Source organism: Manihot esculenta, chromosome 13 (genome assembly GCF_001659605.2).
Source record: "Manihot esculenta cultivar AM560-2 chromosome 13, M.esculenta_v8, whole genome shotgun sequence".
Lineage (NCBI taxonomy): Eukaryota > Viridiplantae > Streptophyta > Magnoliopsida > Malpighiales > Euphorbiaceae > Manihot > Manihot esculenta.
In genome coordinates, this window is record NC_035173.2 from 3,849,648 (window position 1) to 3,871,034 (window position 21,387).

General features: G+C 38.0%; 2 protein-coding genes and 1 non-coding gene across 5 annotated transcripts; 1 reads left to right on the top strand and 2 right to left on the bottom strand.

Annotated features, from left to right (window-relative positions):
• Positions 1 to 4,675: 4,675 nt before the first annotated feature.
• LOC122721633 lies at positions 4,676 to 4,782 on the bottom strand. Its single transcript, XR_006348337.1, has one exon. It is a non-coding gene; the product is annotated as a small nucleolar RNA R71 (small nucleolar RNA).
• A 5,330-nt stretch (positions 4,783 to 10,112) lies between these two features.
• LOC110629488 (probable inactive poly [ADP-ribose] polymerase SRO2) lies at positions 10,113 to 12,758 on the top strand. 2 transcript variants are annotated; one of them, XM_043949278.1, is made up of 6 exons: positions 10,113 to 10,231; positions 10,553 to 11,049; positions 11,377 to 11,615; positions 11,703 to 11,839; positions 11,926 to 12,021; positions 12,474 to 12,758. In XM_043949278.1, the coding sequence occupies exons 2-6, from the start codon at positions 10,706 to 10,708 to the stop codon at positions 12,510 to 12,512; spliced, it is 855 nt and encodes a 284-aa protein (XP_043805213.1). In that variant the 5' UTR covers positions 10,113 to 10,231; positions 10,553 to 10,705; the 3' UTR covers positions 12,513 to 12,758. The 2 variants fall into 2 exon arrangements, with proteins under 2 accessions (XP_043805213.1, XP_021632167.1); XM_021776475.2 differs by having other exon boundaries at positions 10,128 to 10,354.
• A 139-nt stretch (positions 12,759 to 12,897) lies between these two features.
• LOC110629487 (serine/threonine-protein kinase BLUS1) lies at positions 12,898 to 17,658 on the bottom strand. Of its 2 annotated transcripts, none has more exons than XM_043949277.1 (16): positions 17,224 to 17,658; positions 16,776 to 17,030; positions 16,390 to 16,514; positions 16,195 to 16,239; positions 15,858 to 15,939; positions 15,645 to 15,713; positions 15,397 to 15,567; positions 15,225 to 15,290; positions 14,879 to 14,947; positions 14,602 to 14,748; positions 14,408 to 14,496; positions 13,885 to 14,236; positions 13,715 to 13,795; positions 13,479 to 13,540; positions 13,344 to 13,395; positions 12,898 to 13,161 (listed from the first exon to the last, which is right to left on the bottom strand). In XM_043949277.1, exons 1-16 carry the CDS (start codon positions 17,389 to 17,391, stop codon positions 13,123 to 13,125), a joined length of 1,872 nt encoding a protein of 623 aa, XP_043805212.1. In that variant the 5' UTR covers positions 17,392 to 17,658; the 3' UTR covers positions 12,898 to 13,122. The 2 variants fall into 2 exon arrangements, with proteins under 2 accessions (XP_043805212.1, XP_021632166.1); XM_021776474.2 differs by having other exon boundaries at positions 13,885 to 14,239.
• Positions 17,659 to 21,387: the final 3,729 nt, after the last annotated feature.

A 21,387-nucleotide genomic window follows, 5' to 3' on the forward strand; every position in this document is an offset into this window, starting at 1 on the left:
TCACTTTGTTTTGAAGATTTGTGAGCATTTAAGCAAGTTTTAAGGCTTGGAAGACTCAGGAGCTCTTTTCCTTGGTTCTCCAAGTTTAGGTCGTCTCTCTCTCGATCTTCAAGAGGTAAGAGCCGATCTTGAACTCATTTTATGTTTTAAGTAAGTTTTAAGTTGATTCATGGGGTAGAAATGCATGTTTAGGTTAGTTGAGTTTTGTTAGGTTTTATGTGATTATATGGACAATGTGTGTTGGATATGCATGTTTGATGTGTTGTAGTTGGGGTTTAGGATAGTTTGAGACTCCTAGGTGTTGCTGTATGTGTGTATGCATGCTTTGAGAGAGTTGGATGCTTGATTGGAAGGTTTGGGAGGAAAGTGTGCAATGAAGAGCTGAGTTTCTGCCCTTTGGGAGAAACCAGGTTCGGCAGCCGAAAGGATTTTCGGCCGCCGAACCTGTCTGTGAGGCAAGCCTTTCGACTGCCAAATCCTGCCCCCGAAAATGGACTTTCGTCTCTGGAGGGCACTTTCGGCGGCCGAAGGTGCCACCGAACCTGCATGACTTTCGCCTCTGGAGGGACTTTCGGCCGCCGAATCTGCCGCCGAAAGTGCCCTGTTCAGCCTTCCTTTGCATGTTTTCTATAGATGTTTTGAGGTGTTTTAGGGGAGATTTTTGGAGAATATTTTAGAGTCATATTCATATTTGTTAGGTCCCTCATTTGAGTCCACCTGTGTAGGTTCGGACCCGAGGAACCGTGGACCCCAGCAGTGAGATAGCTGCTTTCGAGTCTTGTCAGAGCTAGTCAGAGGTGAATGGAATAACTCTCTATGTTTTCAAAGTAAATAATGAACGTTTTAGCATGACTCACGCATCATGAATGCCATGAGATATATTAGGGTGCTTGCATTAGAATTCACGAATATGTCGCATTGCACATTATGTTGTTGTTGTGGATGAATGTTGAATGATCCATTAGCCCTTATATGGTATGACATGACAGACTATGGAAGTCCGGGTGAGCCTGCACTACGCCCCCGGCATGATTGGATATGTATGTTATGCTATGGAAGTCCAGGTGTGCCTGCACTACGCCCCTGGCATAATTAGACTATATAGAGGGCTAAGTGGTGACAAGTTCATCCTTGATGTGAAATGTTTGTACTGTGATGCATTCCATGATATCATATGTTTTAAATGCTATGTTCTATTATTCTGCTCACTGGGCTCTAGTAGCTCACCCCTCTCCCTTAACCCCCAGGTTTGCAGGTACAGGGTAGACCAGGAGGTCAGCAAGAGTAATGAAGTCTTGGTCATGTAATAGCTAGTGTGGACATGATAAATGTTGTTATGTTATGTTGAGTACAGTCATGTAAAAGTATGATATAGAAATGTTATGTAATAATGCTTATGAAGGTTTAGAGTTGTGCTTGACCATAGTATTATGTTAATCCCTTTCTAATACATGATTTTAATGTTTATTGATGATTATTGAAAACCAAACTTAATGTATGTATGTTACCCCATTGGAGCATTGTTGAGGACTCCAGTGTGGGTTAATGATTATGGTTATGTGTAGTGCATGTACAGGTTGAGTTTGGTGAATGAATGGAAATAAAAGTTCAAATTTTTATGTATGCTGTTGATCATGTATGGGATTAAACAGGTTTACAAGATGAATGTTAGGCTTGCTACGGGTCCCGGCGGTCTTATGCCGACCTGGATCCTAGCGCCGATAGCGGTCCGAATTTTCGGGTCGTTACAGGGGTGATTCGGTTTGGGAAGAAAGGTAAGCTAGCTCCACGGTACATTGGGCCCTTTGAGATCTTGCAAAAGATTGGGAATGTATCGTATAAGCTAGATTTATCTGCTTCAATGGAGAGAATCCATCCGGTTTTCCATGTTTCTATGTTAAGAAAGTTTGTGTCAGATCCGGGTAAGGTTCTTAGTGAGCCTGATATGGAGATCCAAGAGGATCTCACTTATGTTGAGCAGCCAGTACGGATCCTAGACACCCAGATCAGAAAGTTAAGGAACAAGGAAATTCCGATGGTGAAAGTCCTTTGGAATCACCACAACATCGAAGAGTGTACCTGGGAGACACGGGAGTCCATGCTTCGGCAATATCCCCATCTCTTCTAAGGTAAGTTTTATGTGCTTTGTATGAATGTTTATGTTTTATGCTATGCCATGTTTTTGTTTGGTGAACATTCGGGGACGAATGTTCTTAAGGGGGGAAGAATGTAATACCCGGCTAGACTCCGGTATCGGAATTCCTACCGTCCGGTGGAATCTCGGATGTCGGAAGCCTCTAGAAGGGTAAAATCATGTTTTTATAAAACGTTTTAATGTATCTTATGGTTTTAAACAAAAAGGAAATTGAGTTTTAAATGAAAAAGACCAAGGAGACATTCCCAGGTTCGGCCGCCGAACCTCAAGTTCAGCCGCCGAACGTGGGATGGTTTAGGGGGGCAAGTTAGGCTTCCGAAAGTTTCAAAGGTTCGGCCGCCGAACTTGCATGAGTTTTGGAGGCACTTTAGGCTGCCGAAAGGTGGTCTGCCAGCCCCTATATAAGAGCTCCATAGCCGAAACGGGCGAGTTTTCTCCCCATTTTCGGTCACGGTGAGTTCTTGCTCTCCCATGGTTCATTTTAGATGTTTTTCCTTCGATCTTTCATGTTTTAACAAGCTTTATGTTGATTTGAAGATATTTGAACAAAAGAACAAGTTTTGGAAACTTGGAGACCAGAGCAGATTTCTCCCCATCTCCGAGTTGGATCGTCTCTCCTCTCGTTCTATAAGAGGTAAGAGTAGATCCATAGTTCCTTTCATGTTTTAAGTAAGTTTTATGAAGTTTCTTGGGGTAGAAATGCATGTGTAGGTTTATGTGGAGTTTATGGGTTTACTGTGCGTTTATGAACAATGTATGTTGGATATGCATGTTTGATGTGTTGTAGATGGGGTTTAGGATAGTTTGAAGCCCCTAGGAGCTTGCATGCTTGAGTATGCATGTTGTAGAATAGGAAAATGCATGATTGAATGAGTTGAGAGGCGTTTATGCATGTTGAGCTGAGTTTCTGCCCTTTTAGGAAGAACTCAGGTTCGGCAGCCGAAGGCTCTTTCGGCCGCCGAACCTGCCTTTGGTAGCATGTATCGGCTGCCGAACCCTGCCCCCGAAAGTGGACTTTTGGCTCTGGAAGGGAGTTTCGGCCGCCAAAAGTGCCGCCGAACATGCATGAGTTTCGTCTCTGGAGGAACCTTCGGCCGCCGAAAGTGCCGCCGAAGGTGCATGACTTTCGGCTCTGGAGGGCCTTTCGGCCGCCGAACCTGCCGCCGAAAGTGCCCTGTTCAGCCCTCTTTTTCATGATTTATGTGATTGTTTCAAGGTGTTTTAGGGGGTTTTCGGGGAGTATTTTAGAGTCATGTTTATGTATGTTAGGTTCCTCATTTGAGTCCGCCTGTGTAGGTTCGGACCCGAGGAACCGAGGACCCCAGCAGTGAGTTCAGCTGCTTCTGTGTCTGTTAGAGCTTCAGCCAGAGGTGAGTGGAATACCTTATTTCGTTTCAAAGTAAATAAATAAATTCTGAGCATGATACACGCATCATGAATGCCATGAGATATACTAGGGTGCTTGCATTAGAATTCACGAATATGTTGCATTGCATAATATGTTGTTGATGTGGATGAATGTTGGATGATCCTTTAGCCGCACTACGTTATGATATGATGTGATACGGTATGGAAGACCAGTGAGGCCCATTCTACGCCCCTGGCACTATGTAAGAGAAAGACCAGTGAGGCTCATTCTACGCCCCTGGCATATTGGAATGTTATGTTATGAATGTAATGTAAGAGAAAGACCAGTGAGGCCCAGTCTACGCCCCTGGCACTATTGGAATGAGTAGTGGGCTATTGGTGACAAGTTCATCCTTGATGTGAATTGTTTGTGATATGTTGCATTTCATGAGAGCATGAAATTTAAATTGAATGTTTAATTATTCTGCTCACTGGGCTTTATAGCTCACCCCTCTCCCTTAACCCCCAGGTTTGCAGGTACAGGGTAGACCAAGAGGTCAGCAGGAGTAGAGTTTTGTTTTATGTAATAGCTAGCTGTGGGCATGAATATGATGTAATGTAAAAGTATAGTATAGAAATGTAATGTTATAATGCTTATGGAAGTTTGGAGTTGTGCTTGACCATAGTATGTTGTTAATCCCTTTTTAATACATGATCTCAAATGTTTAATGATGATTATTGAAAACCAAACTTAATGTATGTATGTTACCCCATTGGAGCATTGTTGAGGACTCCAGTGTGGGTTGATGATTATGATTATGTATAGTGCATGCACATGTTGAGTTTGGTGAATGAATGAAAGAAAAGTTTAAAATTTTTTTTATGTATGTGTTGATCATGTATGGGATTAAGCAGGTTTACAGGATGAATATTTGGCTTGCTACGGGTCCCGGCGGCCTTAAGCCGATCTGGATCCTAGCGCCGGTAGCGGTCCGATTTTCGGATCGTTACAAAGGTATTTCCGAAGAGCATGTTAAATTAATAGCTCTTCCCTTTTCTCTTGATGATTTTGCCACAGAATGGTTGTTCTAGTTACCACCCGGATCCATCACTTCATGGGCTGGGATGGTGAGAGCATTCTTGAGCAAATACTTCCCAACCTCAAAAGCTATTGGCATCAGAAGAGAGATTAGTTGCATCAAACAAAAGGATTATGAAGAGCTATATGAATATTGGGAAAGATTCAATCGATTGTGCACAAGCTGACCTCAACATGACATCTCTGATAAGTCCCTAATTAAATACTTTTATGGAGGTTTGTTACCTTTAGAAAGGAGGTTGATTGATGCAGCGTGTGGAGGATTAATTGAAAACAAAATACCTCAAGCCATAAGGGACCTAATTTCTATAATGGCAGCAATCTCAAAGCAATATGAAGACCAAAGACAGCTGCCAAGGAGAGTAAATGAGGTAAGTACATCTTTCTTAGCTTCCCAAATTTTTGATCTAACATCTGTTGTTCGTAGCCTTGTTGTAGGACAGGTCCAACAAGCCCACTTCAGCAATCAAGGCCATGTGGGATATGTGCCATAGTAGGACATCCAACTAACATGTGTCCTTCTCTTCAAGAGGAAGAGCACCAAGTCGATACATTTGGGGGATTTAATCCATACTCTAACACCTACAACCCAGATTGGAGAGAGCACTCGAATTTCTGTTATGTTAGGGCAAACCAATTCCAAAATTATCAGCAAAAGAATTCTGCACCAACAGTCCATCAAAAGCAAGGTATGGCTCTTGAAGATATTATTAATTCTCTTGCTAATTCTGTGCAAAATTTGGAACCACAGATAAGCTAAGTAGCCACATCAGTGGGTAGACTGGAGTCACAAAAGAAATTACCTTCCCAAATAGAGATTAATCCAAAGCAAAATGTTAGTGCCATCACTTTGAGAAGTGGGAGAGAGTTTCAAAATGACAGAACTGAGTATAGAACTGCCCAAATGCACAAACAGGCTGTTGAAGAGATGCTGCCGGAAAGTGATCCAAGAAGTCAATTTGTCCAAATCACTGGCCAAATTGACAGACAGACAGAACTGCCCAGCAAGAACTATTTGCCCAAACCTCCAAAGAAGGCAGACTTCGATTTGCCCAAATCAACAGTTAAGGCAGAATCCAAGTCAAAGCAGAAGAAGACAGAACAACAACCAGAAGAAATATTCAAGGTACCACCTCCCTTTCCGAAAAGGTTTGCAAAATCTCAAAAGGAAAAAGAAGAAAAAGAAATACTTGAAACCTTTCGCAAAGTGGAGATCAATATACCTTTGCTTGATGCTGTCAAACAAATACCAAGGGACACCGGCCAGGAGGATGAGGAGAACAAGAAAAATTTGAAAGAAATAGAAATGGAAGAGACAGCATGCTGCACAGACTGGTCCAGAGGCGATTTGCCCAAATCACTTGTACAGGCAGAATTCAATTTGCCCAAATCAGCAGCGCAGACAGATTTTGATTTGCCCAAATTATCAGTGCAAGCAGAATTTGATTTGCCCAAATTTAGTACCAGATTACAGCCACCTTTTATGGAGAAATATGAATTGGAGTTCAAAGTGCTGCCCAATCACCTCAAAAATTCAAACATAAGGGCTAGAGGCACACCTCACTTGAAAGAGGAGAAGCTAATCATGTTACTTCATGAGTATATGAAAGAAATAGGATGGGTTATAACCAAAACGAAAGGCGTGCTGCACTTCTTACTTAATTATGTTGGGACCCTTTTCCCTCCCCCCATTACTTAAGCCTTGATCAAGTCAGAAAAGTCCAGCCCGCGACTTTAAACTAGGGCACTACTGGGAGGCAACCCAGCAAAGGTGATTTGCGCAAATCGATGGGAAAATCAGCAGAACTTAACTACAATAGAGGTGATTTGGCCAAGTGATTTGCCCAAATCACTGTCCAAATCAGCGGAACCTCCAATAGCTGATCAATCTACAGAATCTCGCCTTGACAGAATGGAGGCCCGAATCATATACATGGAAAGCATGTTGCAGCTGCTGGTTCAATACTTCATACCTATAGACCACCACCACACCTGATTTGGCCACTGATTTGGCCAAATCACCACCCCAGGGAGTCCCTTTCTCTCTTAATTCTTTTTTATATATTTTACATTGAGGACAATGTTTAGACTAGGTGTGGGGTTACTGGGGAATATTTTTGCACTGTTTGCATCATTTTTTTTCTTTTTTCTTCTTTTTGCATTTTCTACCCTTTTACATATACCAAAAATTTTTTTCTCTCACACACATTTCTTTTTGGCACTCATATTCACTTCTGCACACATGCACACATACAAATTTTGTTTTAGCCTTTGCTCTACTCAGCATAAATGACAAAGTTAAAAGAGTCTCTTATCTCATGACCCTATTAAATTTTCCAACCCTTTAAGCCTAAATTGAATCATTTACAGTATGTTACCTTCACTTAGAGAGTTTTTCTCTTAAATTGGATCTTTGCACTTACTATGGTCAAGGGAAAAATAAATATACATGCAATAAAAAGTTAGTGTAACTCTCTATGAGTTTATTTGCCCAAACTGTTGTGAAAAAAAGAAAAAGAAAAGAAAAAAAGGAAAAAAAAATAACTCAGCAAAATCAAAAAGCACAAAACATAACCTGTTTCGATGGTCAAAGACTATGAACAGAGTTAGTAGCCACTTGAACAAGTGACCAACTGAGTAACCGGGGGTGGGTATCATCAATATGCACCTTCGCGTAAAAAGGTTGGTGACTTTTTCAGGCAAGAATAAGAAAAAGTGCTGCTGAATGAAAATAAAAAGAGGCAAGTCACTCTTAGAGGTTGCATTAAGCCTAAAATGAAAGAATAAGCATGATCAAATAGAAAACTTTTTCTTGGCCATGGTGGGTGGGAAGAAACAAGAAAAGAGAGGACAACCTTAGTGCATGTACTCTACACTGTAGTGCTTCAATTTGAGAGTCAAGGGGGGGCTAATTAAGTGGTACTTAGGCTCAAAAGAAAAAGAGGTTTGATTGACTAAGTTATTTGTTGCTTGAGGATAAGCAAAAGGTTAGGTGTGGGGGTATTTGATCAAACATAATTTAGCCACATTTTTACTATCTTTATTACTGTTGAATTACACATTTTTTCAGCTTAATTTATGTTTCTGTGATGTTTTTGCAGAAAAAAAAAGAAAATAGAAAGTTGGAGAAAAAGTGCAGAAAAAGTTGAAAAATTGATTGGGTCGAAGTGATTTGGCCAAATCACTCGCATGAAGCAAGAAACTGGGACTGACTTGCAGAAATGATCTGGGCAAGTGATTTGGGCAAATCATTGCCCAAATCAAACTGCCGCAGAGAAGGACAGCAGCGCGGGAAAAAAAGGAAAAATTCAAATTTCAAAAGCATTGAAGTCCTATCCTACTTCAAACACTACAAGATCAATCCTATGACAATTCCAAAAGCCACACCAAAGAAAATCATTCACCAAAGGAATTTTATTCATTATAAAATACAAAAGCAAGAGGAATTAAAAGACTATCATGAAGTCAATTCAAAGAAGGATTCCAAGTCCTAAATGAATTAGGACTCTTCACCTATAAAAGGGAGAGCACCAAAACCAACAAGCATCATCAGAAATACTGCAGAAATTTAGTAGTAGCACAGCAACTTTTTCTTCTATTTTTCTTCTTTCTTTTTGTGTATTTTTGTCCACCATGAGTGGCTAAACTCCTTCTTTTCTAGTTGAAGTTGGAAAATTTCAGTTTTGTGATTAATTGGGAGATCTAAAACTCCATTGTTGAGCTCCTATTTTTCAATATTTATGCAACTTGATTTTCATGCTATTATTGCTTTGTTATTAGAATCAATTAAGGCCTGTTGCTTTTAATTGCATAAGTGATAAATTGTTAGTTTAAATAATTTAGATCCGTAATTGTTTAGATTATTTGAACACAAGCACACTTGGTTACATAATCTAAACTTGACCACGCGGTTGGCAAGGTTAGAATTAGGTTTCTCTAAGTCTTAATGTAGTTAACAGTTGAAAAGTAAAAAACCCCAAGGACGTTCCTTGACAACTTGTTAACTAGTGTTTAATTAGCGAGCGTTTCCTAGTCAAATTAAAACTAAGGAGAAATTTGGTTGTGAGAAGCGTCTTTCACAACCTAAACTAATTTATTGAAATAAATAGGAGTATCAAAAAATCAATGATTAATTCTAAATAGCTGAAATAAAATCCATACTTCAACTAGAGTCCTTCTCCCATTGATTTACTCATTTTAAATTATTGCTTTCTCTTTGGTTTCAATACATTATCATCAAAACAAACCCCCTCTTTTTATTTTATTTTTGTTATTTACTTGTTCAAGTCATAATTAAGAAGATTTTTAGTATCAAATCTCTGTGATTCGATCCTATTGCCACTATCTATAAATTATTTTGTTGATTGATAATAAGATTATTTTTTACGGTTTCGACAACCGCTATCAATAGAAAAATTATTTAAAATTATTTTAAAATAAATGTAAATAATAAATCAAAAGAATAAGAGAATAAAAAAATAAATTTCCCCTTTGATCGTCCAAATCTTAGTACATTCGTACTGTGATTTCCACCATATATGTAAAAAATTAACAATATAACTCTAATGAAAAATTATCTAAAAGTTATTCTAAAATAATCATATTAATAAATTAAAAAAAAAAGAGAGAATAAAGAAACATTTTAGAGAAATTTCTCCATTTAGATCTTCTAAATTTTTTTCAATGAGTTTGTTGCGATTTATGCCGAATATGTATTAAAAAATAGGAAAGAGTCTTTTAATCTGTCCATGTATTTATATTTTTAAAAAAAATTCATAATCCAGGTGGAGAACATATAAAATTTAAATTTCTAAGAAGAATATAAAGCGAAATAAACCATGAAAATATAAATATACTCTGTAATTAATATTAAATTATTCAGCTTTAAAGTCTATTATCTAAAAAAAAGCAAGACATAATATAAAAATACAAAGAAAAAATAAAAACACAAAACTATTTTATATTTTTATCTATTTCTTCAAACTCCTTTTAAATTATCTAAGATTTCTCTCTAAAATATCTCTTATTTTTAAACTGTTTTAATCATAAACAATACTGTAACATCAAATGGCAGATTAAAATTAAAAATATAATAAAATTAATAAAAATCAATTAAATTAAACCGATGTAATTCTAAAATTATATAAATAAATATGTATAATTTGACGGCATCAACCGACAAATCAACCACAAAAAAGAAAACTTTCCCTTCTCAGTTCTCAAACAGAATGCGTGGCCCTCCGCTGGATACAACCCAGAAGCTAATCCAGAAGCTTGCATAACAAGTAAGCCAAACACAGTCTTCACACGTCCTTCTGACTAATTCTTTAATCACTAATTAATTCATCATAAATATTGTACACGAAATTCCCAAAACGCCCTCCATGTTAGAGAACTCTCCAATTCGTCCTTTTGGTTAGTTGGGGTTATTTATGTAACTTTGCCTGCTTCTTCGAAGCACCAAAATTCTACAAAGTCAAGAAAGGCTCGAGACGATACCAAAGCTTCATAGTTCAAATCCGATTTGGACTTGGATTAGAAACTGCTTTACGAAAAGTATTCAACCGCCAAAGAATAACCAACTATAAATACAACACCATTGAACGGTTTTTCATTCTTTGCAATGTCTTGTACGTAGTTTCCTCCTCCTTCTTCTTCTTCTTCTCTGTTTTTGTATAGACTAACAATTCTTTTTTCACCAAATAATCATGTTAACCAATCCTTATTTCCATCCTTCCTCTCTTATCCTGCAGGTAGCTTCTCTTCTTTGTTCTTTGATTTTTCCTGTTTCTTTTTCCACCAGCTAGAACTCTTTTTTTTGTTGTTATTGCTGTTATGTTGGCTTTGTGGGATCTGGGATGTTTTCTTTGAAGTTTTTTGTGAATTGGTTAATGGGGTTATATTCTTTTCTGTTTTTGATTTGTGTGGTTTGTGATTTCTACTTAATACAGAGGGAGCAAGTGCAAGTTGATATTGAAGATCGAGGCTCTGTGATAATTGACAATGACGAAGACAAAATTTTGGATGCTGGCGCTGAAAACGATGAGGCTGATTCGGGTTATTATAATAATAATGATAGTTTCGAGGATTTCACTCGCAATGGAATGGTGAAGATTGGAGAAGGAAGCCCTGAGCATGACTTGATCAAGAAGACTTTGCTTGAGGGTATTGGAACACATGCAAAAGATACTAAGATAGTGGCCATACACAAGAATACAGTGTCTGGTTTAGCAGGGAAAGCTCGGTGGCTTACTTTCAGGATTTTTGCACAAGCAGTGGCAGCGAGGCGCGCTGGGAATGCTAATCTGCGGTTTGCTTGGTTTGGTGCTTCCAAAGAGAAGATTTGTCAAGTCATTTCCCATGGATTTAGTCAGTGCGGTGAAACTGCTAATGGTCAGTCTCATGGGGTTGGCGTTTCTCTTTCTCCTGCAAAATTTTCCATCGATGGGTAAGTTATTGTTTCTTGTTATGCTAAAAGTTGAATATGTTCTGGTGATGCACTGTTTGATTGCCAAGAAACAGTAGGAAAATGGAAGAAACTGAAACTCAGTTAGTTAAATATTTTCCTGGTCTAGAAATAAGAGATACAAATACAATAATCTCTACCCAAATAACCCAAATCATTTATTTCCAATTTGAGAGCAAATTGGGGTGCAGATGTTGAAAACATTGCAAGTCCTGTGTACTTTCCTATGGTTTCTCGGCAACCAAACAGAGAAAATTTTGGATTAAGAAAATTAGATTGGTGATAATTTTACTTCTTTGTATTTCACAGTGTGGCATCATCAGTTGCTGATGAAAATGGTCTAAGGCATATACTGTTATGCCGCGTGGTACTGGGAAAGATGGAAACGATTCCTGCAGGCTCCAAGCAATTTCAACCAAGTTCGACAGATTTCGACTCTGGTGTTGACAATATTGCAGAGCCTAGAAGATTCACTGTGTGGAGTGCTTTTATGAATTCTCATATCTTCCCTAATTACATCATCAGTATCAAGACTCCTTCCTTCAATGGTAAGCAAATTAATTACTTGAAATCTTTCATTGATTTCTACTTCCAACCAAAGATTGACCTTGCTCTGTTTGTGAATTGTTGTTCAGGTTTAAATAGAAATCAAGCAAGGCCCTTAAGGCCCAACTCGCCATGGATGAGCTTTCCTGCTTTGTTGTCTATATTGTCCAAGTTCCTGGATCCTTCTCAAATGACTTTGATTTTCAAATCTCATGATGACTTTAAAGTAAGTTTTATTTTATCATAATCATATCCATCTTTTCATTCTGGGGTATAGATATGCTTATCTCTGCAAATATTTTCAATTTGCAGAAAAATAAAATTACAAGACTGCAACTAATCCGAAGGGTGAGGAAGATAACTGGAGACAAGCTGTTGGTCGATATAATTAAATCTTGTAAAGGAAAGGTATGAGTTTCTGAATCAATTCTCTAATTTTAGTGGTCTCATCCAAATTTTCAGTAGCAATATGAAAAGGGTAAAATGTAAAAGGCACAGCTGAAATCTTGAGCAGAAAAATCTTACCTAGGTCTATTGCATTGTCAACTCCAAACACAAATAAGTGGATCCAACCATATAAAATTCAAGTGGGACTCATTTATTTAACCGGGTCTCATTCTGGACCTCTGTTAAGATTGGTAGTTGGAGAACTGTGAGTAAGAAAATATTCCAATAGTTTCCTGCCTAAACAATTTGTATTCACAGAAGTTCTTGCAATTAAAATAAATACATAAAGAACAGTTTGACTTTGTTGTTGTATGGAACAGGAAATCCCTACAACACAAGGAACTTATTAAGTTATTGTATTATGGTTGGTTCTGCACATCAACTAAAAGATTGAACATCTAATTCTAATGCAGCTTGTGGTCAGAGCATCAAGCAGGGGCATCAAAATTTGACATTCTTACAATCTGCAGCAACTTTTGTGACAACATCTAGAAGCAGCACCAGCAACTAAAACAAGAAGAAATGTTATGCTGCTGACAGTGATGGCATTCTTTTAGAAATTTGGATATTACAGTTGTTGTATCAGTTAGGCTTTTTTCCATAGTTTCAACCTTAAACCAGAAAGTCAAAGAAGTTGTACACCACTTCTCCAGCAATTATACCAATTTACAAGATTGTTTGATCAGATTTTGGTTCAAGTTCCCTTTGTTTCTTTTTTTTTTTTTCCTGACACAAATGAATGGATTTGACACAAAGTGATCAGTTCAGGTCTGCAGAGCCTGGGAACTTAAATTGACAAACTTGAAGTCGGAAAAATTATGGTGGGAACTTAAATTGGGTCCACATTTTTTTGTAGCTTTTCACAAATGTGATATACATGCAGGGATTTTTCATAGGCTCCCCGGAATTCCTTCTGGAGCCTGTTGAATAATTTTTATAGATTCCAGTATTTCACCAATTCAGACTAATGACCAGCATATTCAGGTCCAATACGTTACTGTATCTCTCCAGATATTTTTCTTTTTACTATGGGTCATTGGAGGTGCAAATGTTCTTCTGCATCTAGACTTTGTTGAGCAAAGTGTTTAATTGTCCTTCCAGCTGTGTAACATCAGAATGAAACCTGTTATAATGAGATCCAAGGCTTTCAAAAACTGTGAGGATATATTGCCATTTGTTGATGGATACGTTTGCTTGTCCTTTCCAAGGGTTTGAAATCTCAAAATAAAAGTAGCAAAGGGAAATACATGTTTAAAGCATACCTCAGAAAGATGTTTACATACCTCAGAATTTTTATTTTTTTGTTCCTGCAAGTCATCAACAAGTTGTCTAATCCTGGTACAGAAAAGCATAGTAAACAAGGTGAGAAAAAACATTAACATTCTTTTAATGGAATGAGATAGAAATATCTCATGTACCTTAGTTGCATATTGATAATCTGAGATTGCAGTTCTCTCTCCCTCACAGAAGCAGAAAGCATCTGCAATTGTGAAAGTTCAACGAATTGTGAAAGTTCAACCATAAATCAGTTACTGATGGAAGTTCAATATATTTATATCCTCTAAACAACCTTCCACTGTAAGTTTATAAAGCAATTTCATCATGCAGACTGAAAATTTGGATTAGGTTCAGATCTTGGAAGTATATATCACACCTGCATGTACTCGTTGTGGCTTGTAGCCTTCATAAATTCTGTTAGATTATCTACATATCTAATCACTCTTAAAGTTTGCTCCTGCCAGAAAGATTTGAGAATGATGAAAAGACAAAGCATGATGTTCATCAAACATGGCCAACAGGAAAAAAGAAAAACTCAGTACACACCCTTTGCATGGTGTTCTGCACCAATATACGCTGCAATGAGGATAATATTGAAACAGATGAGCTTGTCATAGAATTTATAGATCCTCCAACACTTGAGTTATTTGATCCTATTGGACTGGAATTTAGAGGAACATCATTCTTTGATTGAACAGACCAACTGAAGGATGAACTTCCAGAATTCCCATCTAGTGGTAGAGAGCTAAAAAACTTCAGATCATCGCTTCCAAAGCTTCTAGTTCCTTTGTCACTGATTGATGATAACACCTCCATGGAATCTTTGCTAATGGAGTGGTTAGCTCCTTCCTGATTGGAACTATGTCCATTGACGTTATCTAGGTGACTATCAAAGTGGCTGCTGTCACAAGGGAATTGATATATAAAGAATACTTGCACACTATACTTGTTTAAGATGGACATCATTTATGTGTCATACTGAAAGAATTTCTTTTAAGCATTGAAAAATCCAACATGAAGCACAAAAATCCAACTATGTGAATCCGTCGTAAAAGAAAATTAGACATACTTGAGCGGTTGTAGTTCTGGAGGACGAACAGGATAAGAAGCTAATGAACTCTCAACAATTTGAACATTATTCATCTCTTTTGAGCCATCCTGAAACCAATGGAAGGTAGAAAGTTACCATCTAGATAAGAGCTCATGCCTCGGAAGGCTGAAACCATAGAGCAAGTTAAGTTCAATGTTAATATGGTGCATTACCTCTGGCAAGAGGGTACTTTTTTCACAGTTAGAACTATTTGTAATTTGCATTGACAACCTATCTCCAAGTACGGCCAAATTATCTGATCCCTCCTCCTTGCTGCTCAAATCTTGAAGACCATTTGAAATGCCATCACAATCCTGAATCTACATGTGAAGCAGTGTTCTTGCAAAAGTTAGAACATAATCTGATTTATTTACATAACGTGTGAAACTTAGATTAAAAGAAAAAAGACGAGAAAGGGTGCATGCAATTCAAGGGCATGAACCTACTTACATGAGTAGCCTGTTTTTTTAAACCCTCCAGATCAAAATTCCATTCACTGATTCCTCGTATATACTCTTTCTGCAAAGTCAAAAGAGCTTAAATTATGTCAAAGTTCTGATTATTCTTTATGTGACATATACATATTTTTTGTTAGTTGATATGAACTGAGAACAGCATGGCACAAGACTACAAGTTATATATAACTGCAGCATGGACAACAAAAACTAACAACATTTATGTGCACAATGATTGACAGTGGAGACATTTGTAGATGTCAGCTCAGGAAAGCAACAGTGCTGAACATATTGGAGCACCAAGTTTTTAAGAATTTTATAACTGAATTAAAGAGCATCACCTGTGATAATACTTCTTTGTCCCCATATATAGCTTTGTTTTGTGCTAGGAATTCAGCCTCTTTCTCCTGAGCAAAGAAATCACATCAGAAGATGAAGATAAATGGATGCCAACTACCTAAATGACATGGAGACTGAGCCAAACTGAGGAGGTAGATCACTAGATCATTAGACCTTCAGCATCCTAAAACGATCGCCGAGTGGAGAAAGGCCATCAAGAATTGTCCGAGCCAAAAATTCATTTGACCGTGAATGTTTAAAGAAACGATGCTTCAAAAGCTTCTCTGAGGAGGGACGCTTCTTTGGATCCTTGACCAAGCAAGCAGCCACTATCTCTTTAAATGACTACAAAGGAAATTCACTTTCAGAACTTCATATGGAATTTGTTGTATTCCCTGATGTTGCAGGTGAATTGTGCATACCTTTGAAAACTTCTTGTCCCTTTCATGGTCAAGACCAGGTGGTGCATTTTGTAAAGTCATCATCAACACCTGAAAAAGAAAAAAGTAAATTTTTGAAATTAAGCATATTAAAAGGGATCATAAGAAGGGTGATCAAAAGTTTCAGTTGCTGGTTTATCGGTCACAAATTGCTATTTTTGGTGCATCAAATACCAGTTAAAGGCAAAGATTTACCTTCATTGGTGGATACTTGGAAAATGGAGCATGACCATGAGCAAGTTCTAGAGCTGTAATTCCAAATGACCAAATGTCTGCTCTGTTTATATGATCGAAAGGATAAGCTTAAATTCTTGAAGAGCAAACTGTTTCTAAAACGAACATTTTCAGAACTTTCAATTCTTAGGAACTCAGCATTCCACTTTATTTTTCTCATAAGAAGAAGATTTAAAACACTTGTGGCTGAGGAAAACCCAAAAATTTTTTATTTTACCAATCAAAAAAGATATTCGTTGTTAGTAGTCCAAATATACAATTAAAAATGAGTGCTATTGTGAATGAATGGTCCACTCACTTGAAGTCATATCCATGCAATTGCTGCATCACTTCAGGAGCCATCCTGCGAAAGGAGTGAAAATTTGATCAATACAAGAAACAAGTAGTCAATAGCAACCAAGAGATTAAAATCAGAAATGAACAGATCAACGACCAATGAATAAATTTGAAAAATTAAATGGCAAGAACGTTATGTAGGGTCTAAGAAAATTACCAGCATGGAGTTCCAACAAATGTATTTCTTGAACGTTGTCTATCTCCACTGTCAAACATACTAGCTGAAACTCCAAAATCTCCCAACTTAACTGCACCCTTAGAGTCGATTAATATATTTCCAGCCTGCAGATAGCAGTTTAAAATGTGTAGTTAAGTATAAATCAAACAGAAGGAGGAAAAAAAAATCACCAAGAAAACAAACTTTCTGAATTTCTCAGCTTTCTGCAAACATCACATATGCGCATGAACCAACAATCTCTAGTGAATATGGGCATGTAAAGTAAAGAATTAGAAGTACAGACAAAAGAACTGATCTTAACCTTAAACTCAGCCAAGGAAAACAGAAAATTTAGGGACCAAAGCCGCTAAAACTTAATGGGATACCTTAACATCCCTATGAATGTGTCCTTGGGCATGAAGATAAGCAAGAGCCTTTAATATTTCACATAACACAGTAGCAATAACGGGCTGCTCAAACCCATTTGGACGAACAGACTTCATTATGTGAAAACAGGATCCACCCGCCATGAATGGCATCACAATCCAGAGACTGCTACCAGAAATGAAAGAGCAATGTGCCCTCAACAAATTTGGATGATTTATCAAACTCATGGTGTGCACTTCTCGGCGAATATTGTCCTGCAAATGGTTATTACATTCATCTGATTACAAAGAATTCAAAAGCTGCACTGGTTAGGGGACTCATCAAACTGGGAATTAGAACGAAATTGAAGCAACCCCACTTACACAAACCAACAGAAAGAAAGCAAGAACGAATGAACAAATGTTACTAGAGCAAGAGACGATAGATGAAGAATCAACCCAAAATTACCAAGTCATTATTGCACCTCTCCAAGTCCAAAACCTTTATAGCAACAATTTCGTTACGTGGAATACAGAGAGCCCTGTACACTGTGGCACTGACACCTTCACCAACTTCCTCGTACAGCTTGTAATCTTCTGAACTGAGTGGAAAACTTTTTGTTGGCAGATACTCCATTTTCTTTTCCTACAGCTTTGGAACATCATCAAGATTCCCTGCTGATCTCCAACAGAAATAAAGACTGATTCTTGAATTCATGCTGGTCCAGAAGAGAGTTTTAGTTAGAAGTGGAGGTGATGAAATCAATACATGCAGCTTAGTTCACTCCGCTACAGATGGCCCTTGAAAGATGCTCTTAGAAAGGCTGCCTTGTCTTTGTCAATAAGGCCTGATTTAACATTTCGAGCTCACCAATATTACACTGATTTAATACACGGGCCGGGCCGAGCCGAAGGGCCTTGTCCAAGCCTGTCTTAGTCCATCTAAACAATAATATCTCAGTAATAGCTTTACTAATTATTTAAAAAAGTTGTGTTGATAAGCTCAAAATTAGCTAAGTAATTTAATAAATCAAATTGAAACTTAATTTTAAAATTTATTTGATTAATGCACTCACAGATTTAGTCTGATAGTTATATCTTAGTAAATCTGAAACATTTCAGATTCTACTCCTCCAATATTAAATTTCATTTCAAAAAAAATAAAAATTATTTAATTAATAAGACCTTACTTAAAAACTGCCATACCATCAAACTGCTACTTATACAAATATTTATTTCATTTGACAATATTCAATATTTAATTAAATATTTTTAAAAAAAAAAAAAAAGCTACCAACTATAATTAATGAATGGATTACACACTCAATATATTATTTTTGAGCTTATGAGATTTGAAGACACGTTGATTCTAATCTAAATGCCAGTCTAACATGTATTCTTTATCAGTGAATTCCCAAATATGCAAATTTTCTTTTGTATTTAAAATAATTATCTATAAATAATGCTAAGATATTGAAAGATCCATGTCCACCAACTGTTCGAAGAAATGACCGAATCAAGTGGCAGTCTTTTCTATTTAATTTGGAGTTGCTCTCTTTACCTTTCCAGCCATGGTAAGGCCTTCTAGACTTTTTTTTTAAAAAAAATTATAAAACATAAGGGATATAATTTAAAAAATTAAAAATTATAAAACATAAGGGATATAACTTATAATAATTTATTCTAAAATTTATTGCCACCCACCAACCGCTGCCAGCACATGAATGAAAGGTAATTGCATATGGATATATAAATATGAGCAGAAATTTCAAATTATAGTATGTTTCATTTATGATACATACTGGGATTATTCAGACTTTGAAAACCAAGACTTCATGTTCATGCAACGACAGCAGACTGCAACTTGTTATCTATCTACCTTTTGTTGAGTGGCGGCTACGGGTCAAATATTTTTAGTATTATAATTGAATCGAATTTTATTAAAATAAATTTAAATATTATATAATTAAATTTCAAATAATTTTAAATTTAAATAAATATAAGAGATCTGAAATTTTATTTTTTTTTTATTTTTAATTTTCATTTTAAAAAAATTATTTTTTATTTTTTTTTGAAGTCAATTATTTTTTATTTATAATTTATCTAGAATTATAAATGTAATATAATTGTGAAAGGTCATTAATTTATAATTGGAATTAAAACATTATGAGAAAAAAGTACACCAAGATATAAAAGGGATATAATTTAAATATTTAATTATAATTATAATAAAATTAAAAGAATGACTACGTTGTTTAAAATTTAAAAAAAAAAAAACTATAATCATAAAAAAGTAAGATTTTAGAGTTTTTTTATTTCCGCCCGTTGGGTGGCACTTAAATGTAACAGCCAAATCAGACCAATGACCGACGTCAACGAGAACTTGATTTCTTTTTTCTCGATAAATAAAAAATTAAAAATTTCATATAAGATATGATATTGATGTCAATTATCATGTATGTCGTTTTTGAATCACCCATGATGTCTCTACCTCTATCCGTTATTAAGCATCAAGGAGTCAACATCAGCAATCAAATTTTTAATTATAAATAAATTAAATTAAATTAAATACACCACATATTTATGTAAATTTTTTTTACTTCCAATAGTAATTGCATTTATAATAAAAACTTGTTTAATTATTGTTTTACCTGCTAAATTTACTTCTGATGACTTCTAAGTTCACCTCATTTCAGTCTAGGGCCAGATCCAAGAAAATAACCCATTACTTAGAGACCCTCAAGCCACTCGCGCCAATTGGGTCCAGTCCGCTCAGCCTCACGATCGGGCTTCATCTGGCTTTCTCCACCAGGCCGGCCTCGTCTTCACCACACCTCGGGCCGATCCCATTTGGGCCCTGCTTTATTCCTATTCTCCGGTCCAGCCCGGAACCCGAAGGAGGATTCATCCACCCGCCTTGCAGACCCGCCTACCCGCGCACAGAGAGAATCAGAGACCGTTGCGCATGGGGCAGAGATCTGATTCCCTCGTACGTCCGTATCAGCGTAGCAGGGACAAGTGGTCTAATGATACTCGTTCTGTTGGCACGTCACTAGCAGACAAAAGGAAACCTATAAAAGGATAAATGCTTGCCTCTAGGTTTAAGCTTTTTCTAAGTTTTACAGAGCCCATTGTAAAAACCCTATTTCTCTGGATCTCAGATCATCAATTGGCGCCGTCTGTGGGAACGAAGGAGATCTTTTCATCACCGGAGTTCCACTCTTAACCAAACCCACTGAGATCCACGATGGCTAATCACAATGAAAGCAACCTTAACATCCCAAATGACCTGAGCTCTGCTCAAGAGGGGCAGCAGTTCTCCTTTTCTAGCCCTACAACACTAAACAACCAAACACCAATTCCTCTCAATCCCTCGCCAAGTTTGGCAGGGAATGCTCCCACCGCTACCTTATCCAACCAAGACCTTCAAACCATGGCCCTCCAACTACAGAACACCGCCCACTGGTTAGGGCAGATAATGCAACAAAGGGGCCTCAGCACCCCGATGAATACACTCCCAGTGGTAGAAGAACCCCAAACCAATGAGCCCCAACCTATCCCCGACCGCCTTCAAACCAGTAGCCGCGGTGCCGGGGAAAGGGAGAGAAGAGCCGGAGAAGAGGAAGAGCCGGAGGCCCGAATCCATGGAAGGTGGGTGAGGGAGATGATAGAAAATGATGAGGCTGACAACTGTTCCGTCGGAACAACCAGGTGGACCAGAAGTGAAGCAGAGGAGGAAGAATATCGCCTGGAGAAGAAGCCCAGGCCGGAAGATGAGGATGTGGACTAGAAGCTGCAGAAGTTGAGAGAGCAGCTCTTGGCCGAGCTAGGAAAGAAGGATCAAAGCCAAACCTTCCTGCCCACTTCTTCGCCTTTCTCGAAGTGGGTGCAGCAGGAGACTGTCCCTAAGAAGTTTATGATGCCATCAATGGCAGCCTATGACGGAGCTGGTAACCCGAGGGAACACGTCATGAACTACAAGACCTTCATGGAATTGCAAACTTTATCGGATGCCTTGATGTGTAAGGTATTCCCAACGACGCTCTCGGGGCCAGCGCGAGCGTGGTTCAACAGCCTGGAGACTGGAAGCATTGGAAGTTTTGGAGATCTGGCCACTCGTTTCATCAGCCGGTTCATCGCCGGGGTGCCAGCAGATAGGAAGACGAGCTATCTGGAAACAGTAAGGCAGAGACGGGAGGAATCGCTTAGAGAGTATGTAGCTCGTTTCAACACGGAAGCCCTGCAGATTCCCGAGCTTGATGAGGGAAGGGCGGTGGAGGCCATGCAGAAGGGGACGACCTCTGCCGAGTTTTTCGGCTCATTAAGCAGGAAGCCTCCGACCTCACTGGCCGAGCTGATGAAGAGGGCTGAGAAGTATATAAGAGAGGATGATGCTCTGGTGACAAGTCGGTTCGCCAAGGGAGTGGCAGGCAAGGAGAAAGCCCCGGAGGAAAGGAGGCCAGAGAAGCATGAAAAGAAACATGGCAAAAGGTCTGAGCCTTACAGACAGCCCTGGGACCGAAGGGACCAAAGACCTCTTCCCCCTCGGGCCTCAGAGCAGAGGCTACTCCCTTCATGGGTTCCGGAGAAGCCGACCCCACTTAATGCCTCTAGAGCCGAAGTGCTCGTAGCC